The sequence below is a fragment of the Malania oleifera genome, chromosome 1, assembly GCF_029873635.1.
Source record: "Malania oleifera isolate guangnan ecotype guangnan chromosome 1, ASM2987363v1, whole genome shotgun sequence".
In the NCBI taxonomy this organism is placed as follows: domain Eukaryota; kingdom Viridiplantae; phylum Streptophyta; class Magnoliopsida; order Santalales; family Ximeniaceae; genus Malania; species Malania oleifera.
The window spans coordinates 48,999,422-49,020,940 of record NC_080417.1 but is presented as its reverse complement, the minus strand read 5'-3'; the positions used below and the strand labels follow the sequence as shown (position 1 = coordinate 49,020,940).

The 21,519-nt window shown below is 37.4% G+C and overlaps 1 protein-coding gene across 1 annotated transcript; it reads left to right on the top strand.

Moving 5' to 3' along the window:
* Nucleotides 1-278: 278 nt before the first annotated feature.
* Nucleotides 279-2,644, top strand: LOC131155732 (protein POLLENLESS 3-LIKE 2-like). Its single transcript, XM_058109100.1, has 4 exons — nucleotides 279-559; nucleotides 717-929; nucleotides 1,078-1,233; nucleotides 1,596-2,644. Exons 1-4 carry the CDS (start codon nucleotides 383-385, stop codon nucleotides 2,370-2,372), a joined length of 1,323 nt encoding a protein of 440 aa, XP_057965083.1. The 5' UTR covers nucleotides 279-382; the 3' UTR covers nucleotides 2,373-2,644.
* Nucleotides 2,645-21,519: the final 18,875 nt, after the last annotated feature.

The following is a 21,519-nucleotide window of genomic DNA, read 5'->3' as shown; positions in this document are numbered from 1 at the left end:
AAGCAGGGATAGCGGTTGCGGAGAGATGAACAACTCTGGATGGAAAAGGAAGTAGATGACGACAAATGCAGAAAACACAGCGCACCCATCATCCCAATAAGCAGGCTCCGAGGGGTAAAATAGTCAATAAACAATTAAAGAAATAGGTAATTGTCATTGGCTAAGGAAAGAACGTGCCTAACGGCTAGATTTCCTAACGGTAACATGCAACGGTCGGAAATTTCAAAATTTCTCAAATCCATGCCTCGTTAAATTAGACGGTCGCTCCGCTCTCTTTCAGTATACATTCTTCTCTTCCTCGCCGAGCTCTTGCTCTTCTTCTTCTTCTCCACGTCTGCAATATAATCTGAATCACGCATAGGAAACCCTGGAAATTATAAATATGTTGCAGGAAAAAAACATGTGGAACGTTCCTCCTGTTTTGAAGTCTTCTAAATCCGCTCCTTGTTCACCAGCCAAACCTTCTGGAATGATGCTCAGAACTCGCTCTGAAACTTTCCATGTCGCCCACAAAGTCCCAGTAGGCGACACTCCATACGTGAGAGCCAAGAATGTACAGGTAAGCTTTCTGGGTTTCATTCAGAATTGCAAATTTCGATCTCCCACTCGATTTGAAACTGTTTTTCCTAGATTAGGTTGGGTTTTCTTTGATATTTCGGGTTATTGAATCTATTATTGATGAGAATTTTTTGTTTCACTTTGTTTGGTTTGATCAGTTGGTGGACAAGGATCCGGATAAGGCAATTCCACTGTTCTGGGCAGCCATTAATGCTGGCGATAGAGTGGACAGTGCGCTGAAAGATATGGCAATTGTAATGAAACAACAGAACAGGGCTGAGGAAGCCGTTGAAGCCATTAAATCCCTGAGAAATCGGTGCTCAGATCAAGCCCAAGAGTCACTAGACAATATACTTTTGGATCTTTACAAGGTTGGTTGAACTATTTGCTTCTTTTCTGTGATCATTCAATGAAAATAACCAGTTCAATAGAATAAAAAGATCATTTTGTGTTTTTTATTTTTTATTTTTTATTTTTTTGTCTAAGCAACTATCTTCTTCTTTTTTTTATGTGGTTCAGAGATGTGGGCGGCTCGATGACCAAATAGCTCTTTTGAGGCACAAGTTGTTCTTGATTCAACAAGGGATGGCTTTTAATGGAAAGCGCACTAAGACGGCCCGTTCCCAAGGCAAGAAATTTCAGGTCTCTGTAGAGCAAGAAGCAACTCGCTTACTGGTAAGCAGGCTCTCCTCTTGTTCAACTTTATAATCTTTCCCTGATTTTCTTTTATTTTGAATCGTTTTGGAATTTCCACAAAAAAGAGCTACAAAACCCCACTCGGTGAATCTCAATTGACGTACAAATTTTCGAACAAAAAAAAATCCTTTGAAATTTTCTGATTACTCGATCAAATCTAACTAATATTAACTTATTACACAAATTAAATACATTAATTTAAATTAAAACTTTAATTTATTAAGCGATGGACATAGATACTTCCGAATTTTAGTTTCGCACTGATAGCACAAATGAAAATAAGAGAAAAATTCAGGTTGTACTGGGTATTTAAGAACTGGAGGATAATTTTTCCTTCTCAGGGGAACTTGGGATGGGCTTTGATGCAGCAGAACAACTACTTAGAAGCAGAGGACGCCTACCGCCGGGCACTTGTGATTGCACCGGATAACAATAAGATGTGCAATCTGGGCATCTGTCTGATGAAACAGGGGCGGATTGGTGAAGCCAAAGAAACCCTACGGCGGGTGAAGCCAGCAGTGGCGGATGGCCCCAGAGGGGTCGACTCTCACCTCAAAGCCTTCGAGAGAGCACAACAGATGCTCAGCGACCTCGAGTCTGAAATGATGAATAAAAAAGTGGATTGCATCGAACAGAGGAAGCTCTTCGACGCTTTCCTCGGCTCTTCCTCCATTTGGCAGCCTCAGCCTTGCAAAGAACAGAACCTGACACTTCCCATTTCTCAGAAGTCGAATACAATTGCAGCCCGCGATGACTTTGGGAAGGAAAACGTAAATTCAAATGTGACGGATCAGCATAGGAATTCGCTGAACGTTGGAGCACGGCCTTTTTTTTCGTCGATGTTCAGGAAGGACCAGTCAGTTGGGCAGGAGAGCCTAAAGAGGACGAGGTCTGAGAAGTTTGTGGAACCGGAGAATAAGACGAGACGTAAGTCTCTCTCGCCGGAGGAAACAGAAGCATGGGAGAAATGGGCGGATGTATTGCCAGATACCAAGGAATTTGAGGAGGCTCTTATCGCTGCAGTTCTGGGTCCCATGAGTGAAACAACGGAGAGCGCCTCTGAAACAAGCACCAAAGCAATTCTTCTGCCGGAGATTGACAGGAGGTTGAAGGCCTGAGTTAGTCTTGATGAATTTCAGTTTTTTTCCCCAAATGATTGGCATCAAATAACACTTTTTTAACTCCATTCATTCTTTGAATACGTAACTCTGCAGCGTTTTATATTCAAATTTGGGTTGGTGGGTGTAAAAGTGTTTCAGCAACTCGGCAGAGCAGTTCTCAAGTACTGTCAAGCCGTTGTATGTTTCAATGGAAGACATACATTTCAAATATTGAAGTTGAATGTGCCAATATGTATGTATCAATCAATGCTTTGATTTTGTTTAGCAAATATGCAGAAGCCTAAAATATTTTTAAGGCCTACAAGCGCCAATGAAAACCATTTCATGTGAAAGCATCAAGTTTATCCCCTTCAGTTCAACATCCCACTGATGAAGTTAGTGTTTCAGCAACTCGGCAGAGCAGTTCTCTCAAGTACTGTCAAGCCGTTGTATGTTTCAATGGAAGACACACATTTCAAATATTGAAGTTGAATGTGCCAATATGTATCAATGCTTTGATTTTGTTGAGCAATATGCAGAAGCCTAAAATATTTTAAGGCCTACAAGCGCCAAAGAAACTCATTTCATGTGAAAGCATCAAGTTTATCCCCTCAGTTCAACATCCCACTGATGAAGGGTGATCGTGGTATTTTTAGTGCAATATATCAGATTTTTTCATTATTATCATCATACCCATGAGTGGGTGCCTCTCGAAGTCATCAAAAACAGGCTTTCTGTGCAAAAACTACTTGATTCAAATATTTGGAGGAGCCATCATTGAAGAAGATGGAGAAGTCGAGATTATTGCTTCATAGATTCAAATTTCTGCCCAGACTTAGGGTGATCGTGGTATATTTAGTGCAATATATCAGATTTTTTCATTATTATCATCATACCGTGAGTGGTGCCTCTCGAAGTCGAGATTATTGCTTCATAGATTCAAATTTCTGCCTTAGGGTGATCGTGGTATTTTTAGTGCAATATATCAGATTTTTTTCATTATTATCATCATACCCGTGAGTGGTGCCTCTCGAAGTCATCAAAACAGGCCTTCTGCGCAAAAAAGGACTACTTGATTCAAATATTTGCTTGATTCAAATATTTGGAGGAGCCACCATTGAAGAAGATGGAGAAGTCGAGATATATTTTGCTTTATAGATTCAAATTTCTGCTGACTAGCCAGCCACTATTGAAGATGGGGAGAAGTTATTGGCTTCATAGACTCAAATTTCTGCTCAGACTAGCCAACCACCCACCATTGAAGATGGAGAAGTCGAGATATTGCTTCATAGATAAATAAACGAAGTCAACAAAAAATGGCCTGCCTACAGTCAAGGCTAACATTTTACTTCCCTGCTAAACGAGCAAGCCCAAGAGACAAACTTATTGGGTGTTTACGAAGAGACACAACAACGTAGGTGGGAACCCCCCCCTTTTTTTTTTAAGAAGGTAAAATGATATATTGAACAATATTAACATGCCAACAACCAATCAAGAACAACCCCAATGAAACAGCAGAAAAATTAACGGCCTAAATTAGCTAAAATGCAATGAAATTCTTCCTAGTCCAACTTCGAAAGGGAATAGTTGGAGAAGGCAAGAAATTGCACCTTGAAAGAACTTCGGTGGCTGAGGAGGTATGCTCCCTAAAGATCCTTTTGTTTCTTTCTTTCAAGATCTCCCAACAAACCACACACACAAAATAGCTACCCTCAGATTCTTGTTAGAGATGGAGCCAGAAGACAGCCAAGAGACAGTTGGAGACGCGTTGAGTCAGAAACGCGGTGGAATTTATCTCTTCATTAATCTCTCCATTATAACTTCCATTTGTAATTGATTTCATTTAAATATGATTTAAATTCCAAGCCTATAAATTGAGGGTTGTGGAAATTGTAATTGTGTGCATAGAGACAGTGCAGAGAGAGCACAGAGAAGCTCAGAGAGAGCAAAGAGGAAGAAGGGAGGGAGAGAGAGAGAGAGAGAGAGAGAGAGAATTGTAATATTTACCATAGTTGAGAATTCCACTTGTGAGTTTGTCCCACATTAGAAAATTAAAGTGTATAATGGGTGCTTATATACATGGATGGACCCAAGATCTAATTAGCTTGAGCTTTTGGCTAAAATTGGTGTTCACCCATGTGTATCATCAAGCCCATTCATGGGCTCCTCCGATCCTAACAAGTATCAGAGCTGATGGTTCGTAACTCTGGGTGAGCGATATCGTAAAAGTCGAGACGGGAAGCTATTCTCCTGACGTGCTAACGGTTGGAGAACCAAGTGTGTGGCTGAGGCCAATAAAGGATCATCTAGGCTGCGGATGGATCCGAATAGGGTCCAGACGTGGGAGGTAGGATTGGTTTGAAGGCACATGGAATGCAATCTGAGGCACGTAAGACCCCAGTGGTAAGGCTCACTTGAGCAACTGTTGGAAAATTGTCCTAGAAGGGAGACAGTTTTCATTCAAGGGGGAGTAGGAACTCACAAGTGAGGGGGAGATTGTTGAGAATTTCACTTGTGAGCTTGTCCCACATTGAAAAATTAAAGTGGATAATGGGTGCTTATATACATGGATGGACCCAAGACCCAATTAGCTTGAACTTTTGGGTCAAATTGGTGTTCACCTATGTGTATCAAGCCCACCCATGGGCTCCTCTAATCCTAACAATTCTTTAGAAAACCCTTGAGGAAGGTTGAATTCCATATATCATAGCACAAACTCAATTCAAACAGCATAACTAAATGTAATTGAAGCAGACTACAAAAGAAATACCACAATGTTCTACTGAACTGACAATGAAAGAGAAGATGATTGACAATCTCAACTTCCATCTTACAAAGAACGCACAACGAAGCCAAATTCTAGCCTCTTCTTTATAAATTATCCATTTTCAAAATACTATTATTGATAGCCAACTAGCAAAAGATACTCACCTTTGACAGAATGAGGATATTCCAAAGCTTAGTTACCGGCTTAAGACCATTATTAAGGGCAAACTGAGAGATTGTGATCCATATAAACTTGCAACAGAAAATATATTAGAGGAATTTAAGATCTCAAGAACACGAATTAGAGTTGACAGAATGAGGATATTCCAAAGCTTAGTTACCGGCTTAAGACGATTATTATGGGCAAACCGAGAGATTGTAATCCATATAAACTTGCAACAGAAAATATATTAGAGGAATTAAGATCCCAAGAACATGAATCAGAGTTGCCTTTTCTAACTGGTACTTTATAAATCAATTCTAGAAGCTTCAGCTTATGATTAGCCTCCCTACCTCTGCACTGTAACAGAAAATATATGATTGGTCCATATAAACTTGCAACAGAAAATATACTAAAGGAATTACAATCTTAAGAACACGAATCAAAGTTACCTTTTCCAACCGGTACTTTATAAATCAGTTCTAGAAGCTCTGGCATATGATTAGCCTCCCTACCTCTGCACTACCGTTTAAAATCCAGGTCCCTACATCTTCTATTTTTATCCTTTGCTTAGAGAACATTGCGAAAAATTAGGGTAAAGGTTTTGAATAGTATCTCTGGAGGCCCATTTGTTAGTCCAAAAATATGTTTTAATCCAGTCTTCAACCATAATCTTCATATGCTCCCAAATAACCGAGTTAAGTTTGAGGATATTGATCTAAAGACTGCCACCCAAGGAGCAAGATGGTTTGGGAAAATGCCAATTGGAAATTTTGATTCTAAACTTGGCACAAATCACCTTTTTCCAAAGACTGTTTTCTTCCAAAGCAAATCTCCAAATCCATTTTCCGAGAAGAGTTTTATTCATAATATCCAACTGCTTTATTCCAAGATCTCCCATTTTTATGGATAGCGTCACTGAGCACCATCTGACCAAGGAAAATTTGCACCCTCTGCTGATCCTCTCTAAAGGAAATTCCTTTGATATCTTTCCATGATCGTACACACCCTCCTTTGCAATGGGAAAATGGACATGTAGTATATGGGAAGATTGGAAAGAGCTGAATTAATCAAAGTCAGTCTACCCCCATAGAAAGAAAGATTGACTTCCATGTTGCAAGCCTCCTTTCCATTTTTTCAATAATCGGGTCCCAACTATGCTTATAAGGATACTTCACTCCCAATCAAATGCCTAAGTAAAAGGAGGGGAAGGAATCCAATGACCAACTCAAAATTTTTGCCTTAGATTTTGCATCTGTAATATCACCGATCGGGTACATACGACTTTTTAACAAATTGACTTTCAGTAACTTCCTCAAAGCAAATCAGAATTGCTCTAAGATTTCTAATCTTTGAGAAAGAATTACTGTAGAAGAGCAACGTATTTGTTGACCTTATAAGGTCATACTCTGTTTTAATTATGACAAATACTCCAGTATTTAATGTCTATCAAGTTTGTGTGCAGGCTCATACAAGCAAGATCATTTGATGGCGTGTGAAGTCTTGAAGAATAATGACTCAGAAGATTTATTTATTATAATTTATATTATATTTGATTCGGGTTTGTAATAGTAAAATAGGAAAGATCTGTAATAATTATTGCATATCATGCATATAGGAATTAATAAGCTCAAAGACCTTAAAATGGCCTTCGGTCCTTGCACTTACACGTAAAATAGTCCCCAAGATCACATATAATATCAGGGGAATCAATTGAATTAAATCAGGACTTAAAGGACTAGATCACAAGGGTTTCAAGTGACTGAACAAGGCAAGTTAAATTGCCTTAGGCGATCGAACCTATAGAGACCCGAATAATTATAGTAATTAAATAATAAAAGAAAGGATAAAAATGGGGATTTCAAAAAGAATTTTCAACAGGGTCTCGTCAGCGAGCGCAGAGCATTCATCAACGAACAGGCTTCTTGGGCTTGTTGACGTGGACACGTGTCTCGTCGATGAGACATTACCGAGATGGCTAATTCCAGGGCCTGAAATTCATTGATAAGGGCTAAGTGTTCGTCAACGAACTCCCTTCTTGGACTCGTTGACAAGGTGACGTGTCTCGTCGACAAGGCAGCACTTTATATATATGCCAAATTCGAGTTTCTGCGAGAAAATTTCATGCAAGGCTCTCTCTCTCTCTCTCTAGGTTTCATCTCCTCTACCTTCTCTCTAGATTTCCAACTTTGCCCTTCGTCGGTTCGACGATCAGAAGCCGCCACGCTGGTTAAGTTGGGCGTAGATTGTTGGTTAAGCCAACTTGGGCACCAACCCAAAATTTAGGTAAGTTGGGTATTTTAAGTTTTATAAGGTATTTGGTATTTTTTAGATTAAGGAAAGTGTAGTAGATGGAATAATGCTGAAGTTTTATTGGAAAAATGTAAATTTCAAGGTGTTGAGTTGGGAACACCATGGGTGTACATTTGGATTTAATTGTGAGCTCTCAGAAGCCAGGTAAGGAGATAAATTAAGTCAATATTTTTCATGAAATTATTATGAAATAAACAACATTTATTTTCAGGAAAATATGTATGTTATAGAACTATGTTTGTGAATACCGCCGTTGAACAGGAAAATGAATTGAACACATTTTATAAGAAAATATGAGTTCAGAACAAATTATGAGTTTAAAAGGCTACTTACATTTGTGTGGCATGAGTAAAATATTTCCATGAAAATTATTTTATATTGAAATTTTATGATTTTTCCAAGATAAGCATATTATATCAGTTTTTAGGAAGACCATAAAAATAGTATAGGAACTACGGTTTTACGAATATTATGTTGAACAGTGCAAGAATTTCATGTACAAGTATGTTATGATATGCCGGCGCAAATGCCGTGATTTGCACCTTATGATATGACGACGCAAATGTCATAATTATGCATGTTATGTCAAGATTCAAGAAAATATTATCATGTTACGTTTTACTCTAAAATATGAAACTACTATGTTTCAATATCATGAAATGTATTATATGATATTAGAACCCGGATAGCTTAGTTTAGTTTCACGAAGTATGGTGTCGTAGCTATATATTCACGATTATGTTTATGTTAATGCTACCACACATCTTATGTAGAGTGTGGGAGATGGCAGTTGATGTGGCTTTATAGGAGTGTGATTTACATGTTATGATATGCCGGCACAAATGCCGTGATTTTCACTTTATGATATGACGGCGCAAATGTCGTAATTATGCATGTTATGTCAAGATTCAAGAAAATATTATCATGTTATGTTTTACTCTTAAATATGAAACTACTATGTTTCAATATCATGAAATGTATTATACGATATCAAAACCCAGATAGCTTAGTTTAGCTTCACGAAGCACGGTACCATAGCTATATGTTCACGATTATGTTTATGTTAGTGCTACCACACATCTTATGTGGAGAGTGGGAGATGACAGTCGATATGGCTTTATGGGAGTGTCGTAGTTCCCCTAGTAGTCTGGCACAGGTGGAACAAGCCCATCGTACTTACATACCTATATTTGACTTAACATGGTCGGCCAGCCATTGCTAGGTCCCGCCTACGGGCCGCACAACCCTATCATGTGGGGGGGGGGTAAGACATGATAACAGCTAAATATCTATCCTGTGTAATAATTCAGTATGGTATGGTTATATAAGATGATTTTTCAAGTACAGAAATTTAGTATGTTAAACTATGTTATGTTAAATCATGTTATATTCAGATATGATACAACTGTTTATACCAGATATGAATTATGTACGAAAAATACTCATGTTGCCACACACTGATATTAGTTTATCTCCTTTACTGAGAGGTGTCTCACCCCAGTATTACGAACGTTTTAAGAAATCTAGATAGACGGGAGGATCGAGCTCTGCGGCAGTAGGGATTGATCAAGCTACCCTATTTGTAGGGTAAGTAGATGAACTAGGGTCAGATGGATTTTTGGGTTATGACCCTAGGATACTTTTTGGTCTTTTTGGTATGTATGTATATGTATATGACAGATTTAGTAGAACTCTGGTATGGTTTCTAGTGTGAATGACATGTATGTAATTTATGTTTTCCGTTGCTTAAGTATTAGAGTTGTATGACAGGTATTTTCCTCGATACCCACGGGTTCGGGTTGATCATGATTAGTTCAGTTTACAAGCAGGATATCAGGGTTATTATGTATGTTGTTATGTGGAAAAAAAATATATATAGCAAAAATAAGCAGGTCGTTACAATTTGGTATCAGAGCCTAGGTTGTTAAGTTCTGTAGACTTTAAAGTGCGGTTGAAATAATACCAAAGTATAGAAAAATGATTTGAGGCTTTGTTCTACAGTTTAGAGGTAGGACTTCAATGGTGGTTTCTGTGTCTTTCCTAGGGTGACGATTTCAGGAAAGTTATAGTAAACTATTGTCAGGTTGTGTTTCTAAAAGTGTAGGACTGAATCTTGATTTAAGATAAGGATGTCAAGATAGAAGGGATATCATGAGTTTTGGTTAGATACGTAAATTATAAGGGTAGGGTCCCTAAGTCATGTTTATTGTCTTTTCAGGATGGACCCAGGTGGTGGCAGTGCTCATGCAAGCGGTAGTGAGGGTGCAGGGCCCTCGGGTACAGGTGGGGCTGATTCAGATGCGGCATTATGTAGTGTAGCTCAGCAGGTCATGGATGAGATTGCACAGAGTACCAAAGAGCAAGGAGGCCCGTTTGTAGGCCATGGGTGCACGATAGAGAAATTCGCCAAGATGAATCCTCCGACATTTTTAGGAGGAGCTAATCCTATGTCGCCGAAAACTGGATGCAAGAAATAGAGAAAGTATTGGCGGTACTGTAATGCATCGAAGAGCAGAGGGTCTTATTTGCCACCTATAAATTGACAGGAGAGGCTGAAAGATGGTGGACGATGGTAAAATTATTGGAGGAATAGAGGACAGTGCCTATAGCTATGGCTTGGTGCCAGTTTAAAGATTTTTTCTTTGACAGATACTTTCCAGCTACTATCAGGGAGGCCAAAGTGGAGGAGTTCCTGAATTGGCCACTATTAGGGAAGCCAAAGTGGAGGAGTTCCTGAATTGGCCACTATCAGGGAGGCCAAAGTGGAGGAGTTCCTGAATTTGAAGTAGGGATAGTAAACAGTCCAGCAGTACACGGCAAGGTTTAGAAAGTTGTCCTGCTTCATCCCGTACATCATACCCGATGAGGCAAAGAAGGTGAGACTGTTTGAAATAGGTTTAAGACAAGAAATTTATAAGCAAGTAGCAGTATTGAAAATGTTGGACTTTGCTGAATTGGTAGACAGAGTAGTTGTGGCTGAGGCTAGTGAGTGGATGGGTGCGAAGGAGTAGGGACAGAAGAAGAGGTCCATGCCTTTAAGCTTATAGGTAGGCTCTAGTCGGAACCAATGGAGGAGAGGTAATTATGGCAGGGGACAGAGATAGGAGACGTGAGATCGTGAGATTCAGGGTATGCAGATCTACCCAATTTGTCAGACGTGAGATTGCCCTACACCACTTGGTACTGCACCTGCTCATAGGCTGCACCGAGGAGGTTATCAGGTGCCTTGTGGTCGCCAGCACAGGAATGTAGCCCTAGCGAGGGCTTAGGCTTTGAAACCGGGAGAAGCAGAGGCTGCATATGACGTCGTGATAGGTACCCTTACTACTTTATCATATCAAGCTATTGTTTTATTTGATACAGGTGCCACACACTCCTTTGTGTCTGCGGGATATGTTAGATTGTCTAGTATTGAGACACAGATATTAGATGTTGAATTGTTAGTAGCCACACCGACAGGGTTAGTAGTGAGGTGTCGTAAGGTGCTCAGGGGTTATTCAGTAGAAATTCAGGGGAGAGTATTGCCAGTTGACCTAATTGTTCTAGATATGCATAGATTCAATGTAATACTGGGTATGGACTGGCTAGCAGCTAACTATGCTAGTGTGGACTGCCATTTGAAAGAGGTGATGTTCAAACCATCGGGAAAATAAGAATTTAGATTTGTGGGATCACGGGTGCATTCCCCACCTTAGTTAGTGTCAGCTATACAGACAAAAAGACTACTTCTGAATGGATGTCAAGAGTTTATGGCCTATGTAAAGGAGGTTTTGGGAAATGAACTGAAGCTTATCATTATACCAGTGGTAAAGGAGTTTCCAGACATTTTTCTAGGGGAATTACTCGGGTTGCCTCTCGACTGCGAGATAGATTTTACTATCAACTTACTTCTAGGGATAACATCGATCTCTAAAGCTCCTTACCGAATGGCTCCAGAAAAATTAGGAGAATTAAAGGATCAATTATTGGATTTATTGAATAAAGGATTTATCAAAACCAATGTGTTGCCTTGGGGAGTTCCAGTTTTATTTGTGAAGAATAAAGACGGGTCTATGAGGATGTGCATAGATTATAGAGAAATAAACAAAGTAACAATTAAGAACAAGTATCCTCTATCCTATATAGATGACTTATTTGATCAGCTTTAGGGTATATGGGTCTATTCCAAGATCGATCTCAGGTCAGGTTATCATTGGGTGAAAGTTAAAAGTGAAGACATCTCAAAGACAACTTTTAGGACCAGGTATGGGCATTATGAATTTCTAGTTATACCATTTGTTCTAACGAATGCTCCTACTGTATTCATGGATTTGATGAATAGAATCTTTCGCCAGTATTTAGACCATTTCGTTGTGGTTTTCATTGATGACATACTAGTCTACTCTAGGAGTTTTGAGAAGCATGAGACGCACCTAAGGTTAGTACTTCAAATGTTCAAGGAAAAAAAATTGTATGCCAAGTTTAGCAAATGTGAATTTTGGTTAGAAAAAGTTGTGTTTTTTGGGCATGTTATATCAAGAGATAGAATTTCAATAGATTCTAGCAAGATAGAGGCAGTGGTGAATTGGGTCAAGCCGAGGAACGTTCAAGAAATCAAGAGTTTCTTGGGACTAGTGGGATATTACCATTAGTTTGTAGAAGGATTCTCAGCTTTATCAAGGCCTCTGACATGACTAACCCGAAAGAATGCCAAGTTTGAATGGGATGACAGTTGTGAGTAGAGCTTCCAGAAATTGAAATAGAGGCTTGTCACAGCACTAGTATTGACCATTCCATTAGGAGGTGATGGTTATGTGATCTATTATGACGCATCTTTGAGGGGGCTCAGGTGTGTATTAATTCAGCAGGGTAGAGTGGTAGCATATGCCTCTAGAAAATTGAAAGAATATAAAAAAAAATCATCTCACTCATGATCTAGAATTGGCTACAGTGATTCATGTATTGAAAATTTGGAGGCATTATCTGTACGGAGAGAGATGTGAAATATTTTCAGAATATAAAAGTTTAAAGTACATCTTCATGTAGAAGGAGTTGAATATGCAGTAGAGAAAATGGTTAGAGCTCATCAAGGATCATGACTGCACCATCAGTTACCATCCAAGTAAAGCAAATGTGGTGGCTGATGCGCTGAGTTGAAAGTCCATGATAGCAGTATTGTCAATAGAAGAAATTCAACGCCTGATCTAGATGGACTTGGAGAGGTTTAGTGTGGAGCTAGTAGTGAGTGATCACCAGGCATTTGTTGCCAACCTGGTGGTGCAGCCTACCCTACAGGAAATGATTAAAGCTTCTAAAAAAGATGATGCAAAATTAGCATAGCTGATAGCAAAAGTGCAGGACGGACAGGGAGAGGAGTTCAGTATTTCTAATAACAGAGCTCTAAGGTTCCATACCAGGTTGTGCATGCCTGTAGATGTGGATATCAGAAGGACGATCCTTAAGGATATGCTACGAGCGTGTGTGTTGGATTTCGCGGGTACTTGGACCCAATATATGCCGTTAGTAGAGTTTGCATATAATAACAGTTATCAGACCAGTATCGACATAGCACCTTACGAGGCGCTATATGGTAGGAGATGTCGTTCTCCTCTATACTGGGATAGGTTAGGTGAGAGGCGAGTTTTGGGACCAGAGTTAGTACAGAAGGCATATAATAAAGTTCGACTTATTAAAGAAAGAATAAGCGTAACTTAGAGTTGGCAAAAAAGCTACGCAGATACTTGCCACCGGATGTTGGAATTCGAAGTGGGAGACCATGTATTTCTGAAAATAGTGCCACGAAAAGGAACTATGAGGTTTGGGAGGAAGGGTAAGCTGAGCCCTACGTTTATTGGCTCTTTCGAGATACTTAAGAGGGTGGGGTCAGTTGCCTGCCGGCTAGCTTTACCACCAATTTTATCCAGAATACGTGATGTATTTCATGTTTCTATATTGAAAAAATACGTCCTAGATCCCTCCCATGTGGTCAGTTATGTATAGATAGAGTTTGGAGAATCACTAACTTATGAGGAGGTACCAGTACAGATCTTATACAGGAAGGAGCAGGAATTGCGTAGTAAGAAAATTCCATTAGTAAAAGTTTTGTGGAGAAATCACATAGTGGAAGAAGTTTCTTGGGAGCTTGAAGAAGAAATACGATAGAAATACCCGCACCTATTTAGTGGGGACCGACAGTAATTAGTAAAAATACAGATAAGTATGTTAAGTTTCTTTTATGCAGGTTAGTCAGTATATGTAATAATTTTCTGTTAGTAGGTAGTGTTTTGGTTTTGGGAGAAATTTTCTTTTATATGTATATTTGTAATCTCCCAAGACCCTGAATGTAACCACGGTATTCCTCCGCCACAAGTGGGGGTAAGTAATAAAATAAGTAGCCTATTTTCCTCAAAGGATGGTGTTCAATACAGACAGTAAATTTTGAAAATGAAATTTTATAAGGAGGGGAGAATGTAGAAATCCGAAAAATTAGAGTAATTAAATAATAAAAAAAATGAGAAAAAGGGAATTTCAAAAAGAATTTTCAACAGGATCTTGTCGACGAGCGAAAAGCATTCATTGATGATTAGGCTTCTTGGGCTCGTCAACATGGATGCATGTCTCGTTGATGAGACATTATCGAGAGGGCTGATTCTAGGGCTTGAAATTCATTGACGAGGGGTAAGTGTTCGTCGACAAACTCCCTTCTTGGACTCGTTGACGAGGTGATGTGTCTCGTCGACAAGGCCGCACTTTATAAATATGCCAAATTCGACTTTCATTGAGAAAATTTCATGCAAGGCTCTCTTTCTCTATAGGTTTCATCTCCTCTACCTTTTCTCTAGATTTTCGGCTTCCTCCTTCGCTAGTTCGATGATCGAAAGCTGCCATGCTACTCTTGGGAAGATTCTCTTCAAGTCTGCCGGAGTAGATCGTTGGTTAGGCCAACTTGGGTACTATCCCAAAATTTGGGTAAGTTGGTTATTTTAAGTTTTATAAGGTATTTGGTATTTCTGTATTGAGGAAAGTGTAGTAGATGGAATAATGCTGAAGTTTTGTTAGGAAAAATGTAAATTTTAGGGTTTTGAGCTAGGAACACTACGGGTGTAGAGTTAGGTTTAATTGTGAGCTCTTAGTAAGCCAGGTAAGGGATAAATTAAGTCAGTATTTTTCATGAAATTATTATGAAATAAATAGCATTTATTTTCAGGAAAATATGTACATTATAAAGCTATGTTTGGGAATATTGTTGTTGAATAGGGAAATGATTTGAACACATTTTATAAGAAAATATGAGTTTAGAACAAATTATGAGTTTAGAAGGCTACTTACATTTGTGTGATATGAGTAAAATATTTCCATGAAAATTATGTTATATTGAAATATTATGATTTTTCCAAGATAAGCATGTTATAGGAGTTTTCAGGAAAACCATAAAAATAGTACAAGAACTATGGTTTTACGAATATTATGTTGAACAGTGCAATAATTTCATGTACAAGTATGTTCTGAAAAGCCAACGCAAATGCTGTGATTTACATGTTATGATATGTCGACGCAAATGTCATGATTTTCACATTATGATATGACGGCGCAAATGCTGTAATTATGCATGTTATGTCAAGATTCAGGAAAATATTATCATGTTATGTTTTACTTTGAAATATAAAACTAATATGTTTTAATATCATGAAATGTATTATATGATATCAGAACCTGGATAGCTTAATTTAGTTTCACGAAACATGGTATCGTAGCTATATGTTCACAATTATGTTTATGCTTGTGTTACCACACATCTTATGTAGAGTGTGGGAGATGGTAGTCGATGTGACTTTATGGGTGTGTCGTAGTTCCCCTAGTAGTCCGGAACAGTGGAACAGGCCCATCGTACTTATACACCTATGTTTGACTTAGCATGGTCAGCCAGCCATTGCTAGGTCCCACCTACGGGTCGCACAACCCTGTCATGTTGGGGGTAAGACATGACAACAACTAACTATCTTTCCTGAGTAATAATTTAGTTTGGTATGGTTATATAAGATGATTTTTCAAGTTCAAAAATTTAGTATGTTAAACTATGTTATGTTAAATCATGTTATATTCAGATATGATACAACTGTTTATACCAGATATGAATTATGTACTGTTTATATGTATAATATGAAAAATACTCATGTTGCGACATATTGATATTAGTTTATCTCCCTTATTGAGAGGTGTGTCACCCCAGCATTACGAACGTTTCAGGAAATCCAGATAGACAAGCGAATCGAGCTCTGCGGCAATAAGGATTGACCAAGCTACCTTGTCTTTATGTGCCGCTCCACTCGTTAAGTAAGCCTTAGTGTAATCCTTGTGCTGGTGAACCAAGGCGAGGACGTAGGCAGTTTGCCAAACCTCGATAACATATCAAGTGTCATCTCTCCTTATAGCTTTATTGTGCATGCTTAATTAGATTACTCGTGCAGTATAATTTTTGCTGAATATATATTGATTTATTTTATCCACACTAGATTGACCTTAGGTTTGTGTAAGACTATTGCTGGTTGATTAACCTAAGGGATTAATTTTTAAAATACCAATTCACCCCCCCTTTTGGGATTACAGTAAAACTAATAGTGTCATCTATAAATAGAAGATGAGAAAAATTTATAAAATGAGGCCTATGATTTATCTTGATTCCCTCAAACAATTTTTTATTTGAAACTTAGACTAACATTTGAGGGAGTGCCTCCATTATAATGTCAAAAAGGAACGGAGATAAGGGGTCTCCTTGCATAAGCCCTCTCGAGCTCTTGAAAAAGCTAGAAACTTCCTTATTAAGCAAAGGACGTAACATAAAATAGTAAGATAGCTTGGGATGTATTACTACACAACCATATTCAACTTAGACACTATTTTTTTTTTTTTTAAATTTCTCCAAGGGTCATCATCCATCCGCATCTAAACTTCATAACATAATTTTTAAAAATATATCAAAATTCAGATATTAAAATTAATTAGTATAGGGCGTACCCGATACAAAACATTCTAAACATGCTACACTTTTGTTTTGATTGCTAAATCTAACAAGCTAAAGTTTTAATTCAATATTTTATTGTGTTAGGGTTTCGAAAGCAACTGGGATTTTCTATTTAATGATAGGATTCCTAAATCAATTAGATTTTCTAATTAATGTGTTATGATTCCCAAAACAACTGAGATTCTTATTAATATTAGGAGTATTTAATGTTGGGGCTTTTATTTAATGCATTAGGTGTAACAACCCCAAAAATAATATGCATGGAAATTTAAAAAATCATTAATTATTATTATTATTAGTATTATTATTATTAATAATTTAATAATATATAATATAATATAATATTATAATAAATTAATATATAAGTGTGTGTGTGTGTGTATATATATATATATATATATTATAATTTCTTCAGGAAGGATTAAACATTTCAAACAGACCCCCTGGTGCTACGCAGCCGTCTCTCTCTCCTCTATCCCTCCTTCTCTCTCTCCTTGATTTCCTTGGTCAAATGGGTGCCGATTGTAAAACGGAAGATACCTCTGGCTTCCATTCTTCGCCACCGACATTTTAACTAGAGTGGATTTGTTATAGGAGCAACGTAGGCACCACTCCTGGGGTAAGGTAACCACTCTCTCTCTCTCTCTCTCTCTCTCTCTCTCTCTCTCTCTCTCTCTCTCTCTCTCCTCCCTAAATCTCCAGCCAAATTGACGATTGGATACCACCACAAGGTCATAGGTTCGATCCTCGTCATGTTAGTAAGAGCATATTTTTGATTTGGGGGTCCTAGGCACCACTCTAAGGCTAAGGTGAGGAGTACAAATTATGTCAATTATTTTAAAAATCAAATGGTTAAATTATAATAGGTGATTATTAAATTAGAGTATTGGATTATATTAGATTTTTGGGAATGTTTTGGGATTAAGTTAAATTGTAGGGAATTGATTAAATGGAATTTTGGGGGAATATTTTGGAATTAGATTAAATTGTGGGGATTTGATCATACTGGTATTTTTAACTCTGTTAGAAATTAAATTTAAATACGGGAAGTGGATCAAACCCGCGTTTTTAGAATTTAATCGGTTAATGGGAGCGTGTGAGCCTAGGAAATGTTAAAAATAATTGTAATTCTAGGATTGAGTTGATTAAATTGAGGGAAAATGCAATTTTAGGATTTTGAGCTTCGTACGCTACGGGTGAGGGTTTAGAGATTTTTAGCAGGTCTCTCAATAAGCATCTAAAGGGAATAAATTATAACAGTAGTTTTTAGGAAATTAAAGGATTGATTAGAGTATGTGAAATTCGAATATGGTATATAGTTTTGGAAATTATGAGATGAATATTTTTTTGAATATTATTATATTATGAGTAATGGTTTAAAATGGTGTGACATGAGAAATATGAAATGATTGTTTAATACTGTGAATGTGATTGAAATTGAAATATGTGAATTGTACTAAGAAATGAGACTATGATATGATTATATTAAAATATTTTATATAGATATGAAGAAATGGAAATCCAGTAGTGTTTGCGTATATATAAGTATGATGATACGGGATTTATATACAGAATTGATGAAATAATGTGAAACATAGATATGTTTTACTGGGAAATGATGAAATATGATATACGTATATGTTTACAGTGATATGATAAAATATGAGATACAAATGTGTTTTTATTGAAAGGATGAAATATGAAAAAGAAAGATATGTTGATACAAAAATGTTTTATATAGAAATAATGAATTGGGTTGGATACTAATATGAGATGAAATATGTATTGGAATGATGAAAATGATATAGAAAATGATGAGATTATTACTGATATGATGAAATGTACCAACATACTGAAATGTGAATACTAAAATGCGAATACTGAACTGTGAAAATGAGTTCCCATTGAAGCTGATGGGGAGGTATTCTCAATATGAAAATTATGTGTGTAGTTCCTACTGATGCTGATGGGGAGATATGCTTAGTATGGAAAGTATGTTGTGTAGTCCTTACTAATGTTGTTGGGGAGGTATGCTTAGTAAGGAAGGTATGTTGTGTAGTAGTTCCTACTGATGCTGATGGGGAGGTATGCTTAGTATGGGAACCATATTGTGAAGTTCCTACTGATGCCTTTAGGGAGGAATGCTCAGTATGGAAATTAAGTATGTGTTGAGAATTAAAATTATGTGATTTGTTGTATTATGTAAAGTACATATATGTGGATCTACGTATACATGGATTTATTGAGCTAGATTGTGCAATGAAAATGGGAAATGAAAGAGTGTGTATTTATGGTATAAATAATTAGGGTGAAGTAAAACTCTCCGCCTGAGGACTTATTGAGTAAGGTGAGTGCCCTGATAAGTATCAGTTGTAGCCGCACCCAAATTAATTAGGTAAGGTTACAAATGAAATCAGAGCAAAGGGGAGTTACATGTATAGGTGTATAAACTCCCCTATCCTCGGGAACTTTCGATGATAAATATTGGTTGCATGTATATGAGTTTGAGAAATGGAATTAAAGCTTATAAAAGATTATGTTATATATCTATATGATTATGAGTTCAAATCTGTATATTTTCTCAAATGATGTAATCACTTAAATGAGTATATTATGATATAACTAAAGTCATATTGCCACACACTGTAAATAATTTACTCCATATTACTGAGAGGTATCTCACCCCAAATATTTAAATATTTTCAGGGAACCATGACAGACCAAGAAATAGAGCTCCGAGATAGAGGGGAGCTGGTACCCTGATAGTCAGGGTAAGTGTCTTGTATTAGGGATGGATGATTCCCTAGGATACATTATAGATTTTTGGGATATGTATGGATGTATAGAACTCTAGTCATTTGTATTCTGTATGGTTTGTAAATATTGACTTCCGCTGTTAGGTTTGCTTGTATGAAATTGACTTTTACCCGGTACCCACTTCAGGTTGGGTTGTGTTGATATGGTATCTGTAATGCCTCGATCCAGTAGGTGGGCTCGAAGTGGTACTATTCATACATAAACTGCACATATCTGATAACATACATAAACTACCCACCCTCAACAAGGACATACGGGTGTATCATACAAATCTGTGCTTTCATATATTGTTGAAAACATAAACATTCATACTTCATTTATTAGACTTACCAGAGTTTCTAACTGACTTCTTATATACATATGATCGTACTTAAAACATAACTGTATTACATTCCCAAAAGCCATTATGGCTAAAAGCCTAGAACTCATATAAAGCACTTGCGTAAGCTAAAAACAGTACTACGCTTTGACGTCCCTCTAAAAGCATAGGATCAGTTTCCTGAAGGACCTGAAACAAAGGTTGTAAGTTGGGGTGAGACACTTCTCAGTAAGGTGAAAGATATTACATCAGTGTGTGACAACATGTGTTTAAATCAATTGCAAGCAGTTACGTATATGACATATTCTCAATACAATAATATAGGAGATATATAGATATAAACCTAGCTAATTCAGCACCATAACAAGTGAGAGTTCTTGAGGTTAGGGTAGGATACAGGCCCACACACTATACAATCCCTCCGTACGGTACTCAAACCTATGACTTTGCCTATTTTTGTTTTTAAATCATGCATATGTATATTTAAAACACCGTCTAGCTTTAAAACAATAATAATTATGGCAACACTACCCCATGGCACGGGTTGTGCAATAATAAAGCACTGATTGAGCCCTGTTCGTGTAGGCATTGTCAGGATCGTAATTTACTCCAGTCTGTCTTGGCCATCACAACCTTGGTCCGTGATCAACCAGTGGCCCTTCGTACCAAGATGACTGCATAGATACCCACACTGAGAACATAGGTATGGTTGCATTGTATCTCATATTCTAGCAACGGTACCGCGCTTACATAATAACATTAAGCTTTTAAGGCTTTCATAATAATGTCAAGCTTTTTAAGGCTCTCATAGTAACAAGCTGCGGTCCCAATATTATATATACAATTTATAATAAACACATTAACCTGTGCAATTCTAGTATTTTCACAATCTCATTCATGCATTCTTTCATACATTTTTTCTTTCATTTAAATTGTGATAAACCGACACACACACATTCTCGGTTTAACCCTTTCACATATAAAGCTCGGAATCTAATCGACACCTATTTTTCCATATTTTCTGATAACCATTTGGAACTTCAGTTCCCATAGTTCATATACGTATTAATCAGTTCTACATATTCTATTGCATAACATATGCCATACTCGTTTGGGTAAAAACAAACCATACGTAGGATATAGTTCGAAAAACATCATTTAAACAGAAAACAAGGGTTCCAAGCATCTCCTACTTTAAGTTTAATGCAAATAAAGTAGTTTTGGAAAGTTTGGAGATCATATGCCACAACCCGACTTTTTACCAAAACCGTAAAATTGTAAAATTGACATTTTTAACTGGTTAAACTTTGCAAATAAGCAGTCATGTCATACATATAAACATAAGCTAACTTTTTAGAAGTTTAGTTTTCCAAAAAGGCCAATGTAAATAAATCCCCTTACCCTTCCTCGAATACTAAAACATGAACTATACTGCTCCAAAACAGTGAAGGAAAGTTCCCAAAACCTAAAAACCAAAGAACAATACTTCAACATAATCCTATTTACTACAAATCTATTAAACCAAAAACAAACTTAGACCCTTACCTCGATTTCAAAATAAAACCCGAAAATCCTGAAAACAAAGATTTGATCCGTTACAATCGTAGAGGTTTTCCCCCTGATCCACACAGTAACGCCGGATCGTTGATTCGGATAACAAATGGTCCGAGATCCTAGAGAGAGAGAGGGTCTTCTTCGAGTTCTAGAGAGAGAGAGAGAGAGAGAGAGAGAGATTTAAGTTTCCCATGAAGCAATGAATAGATATTTATAATTTAGTTGACCCGACCAG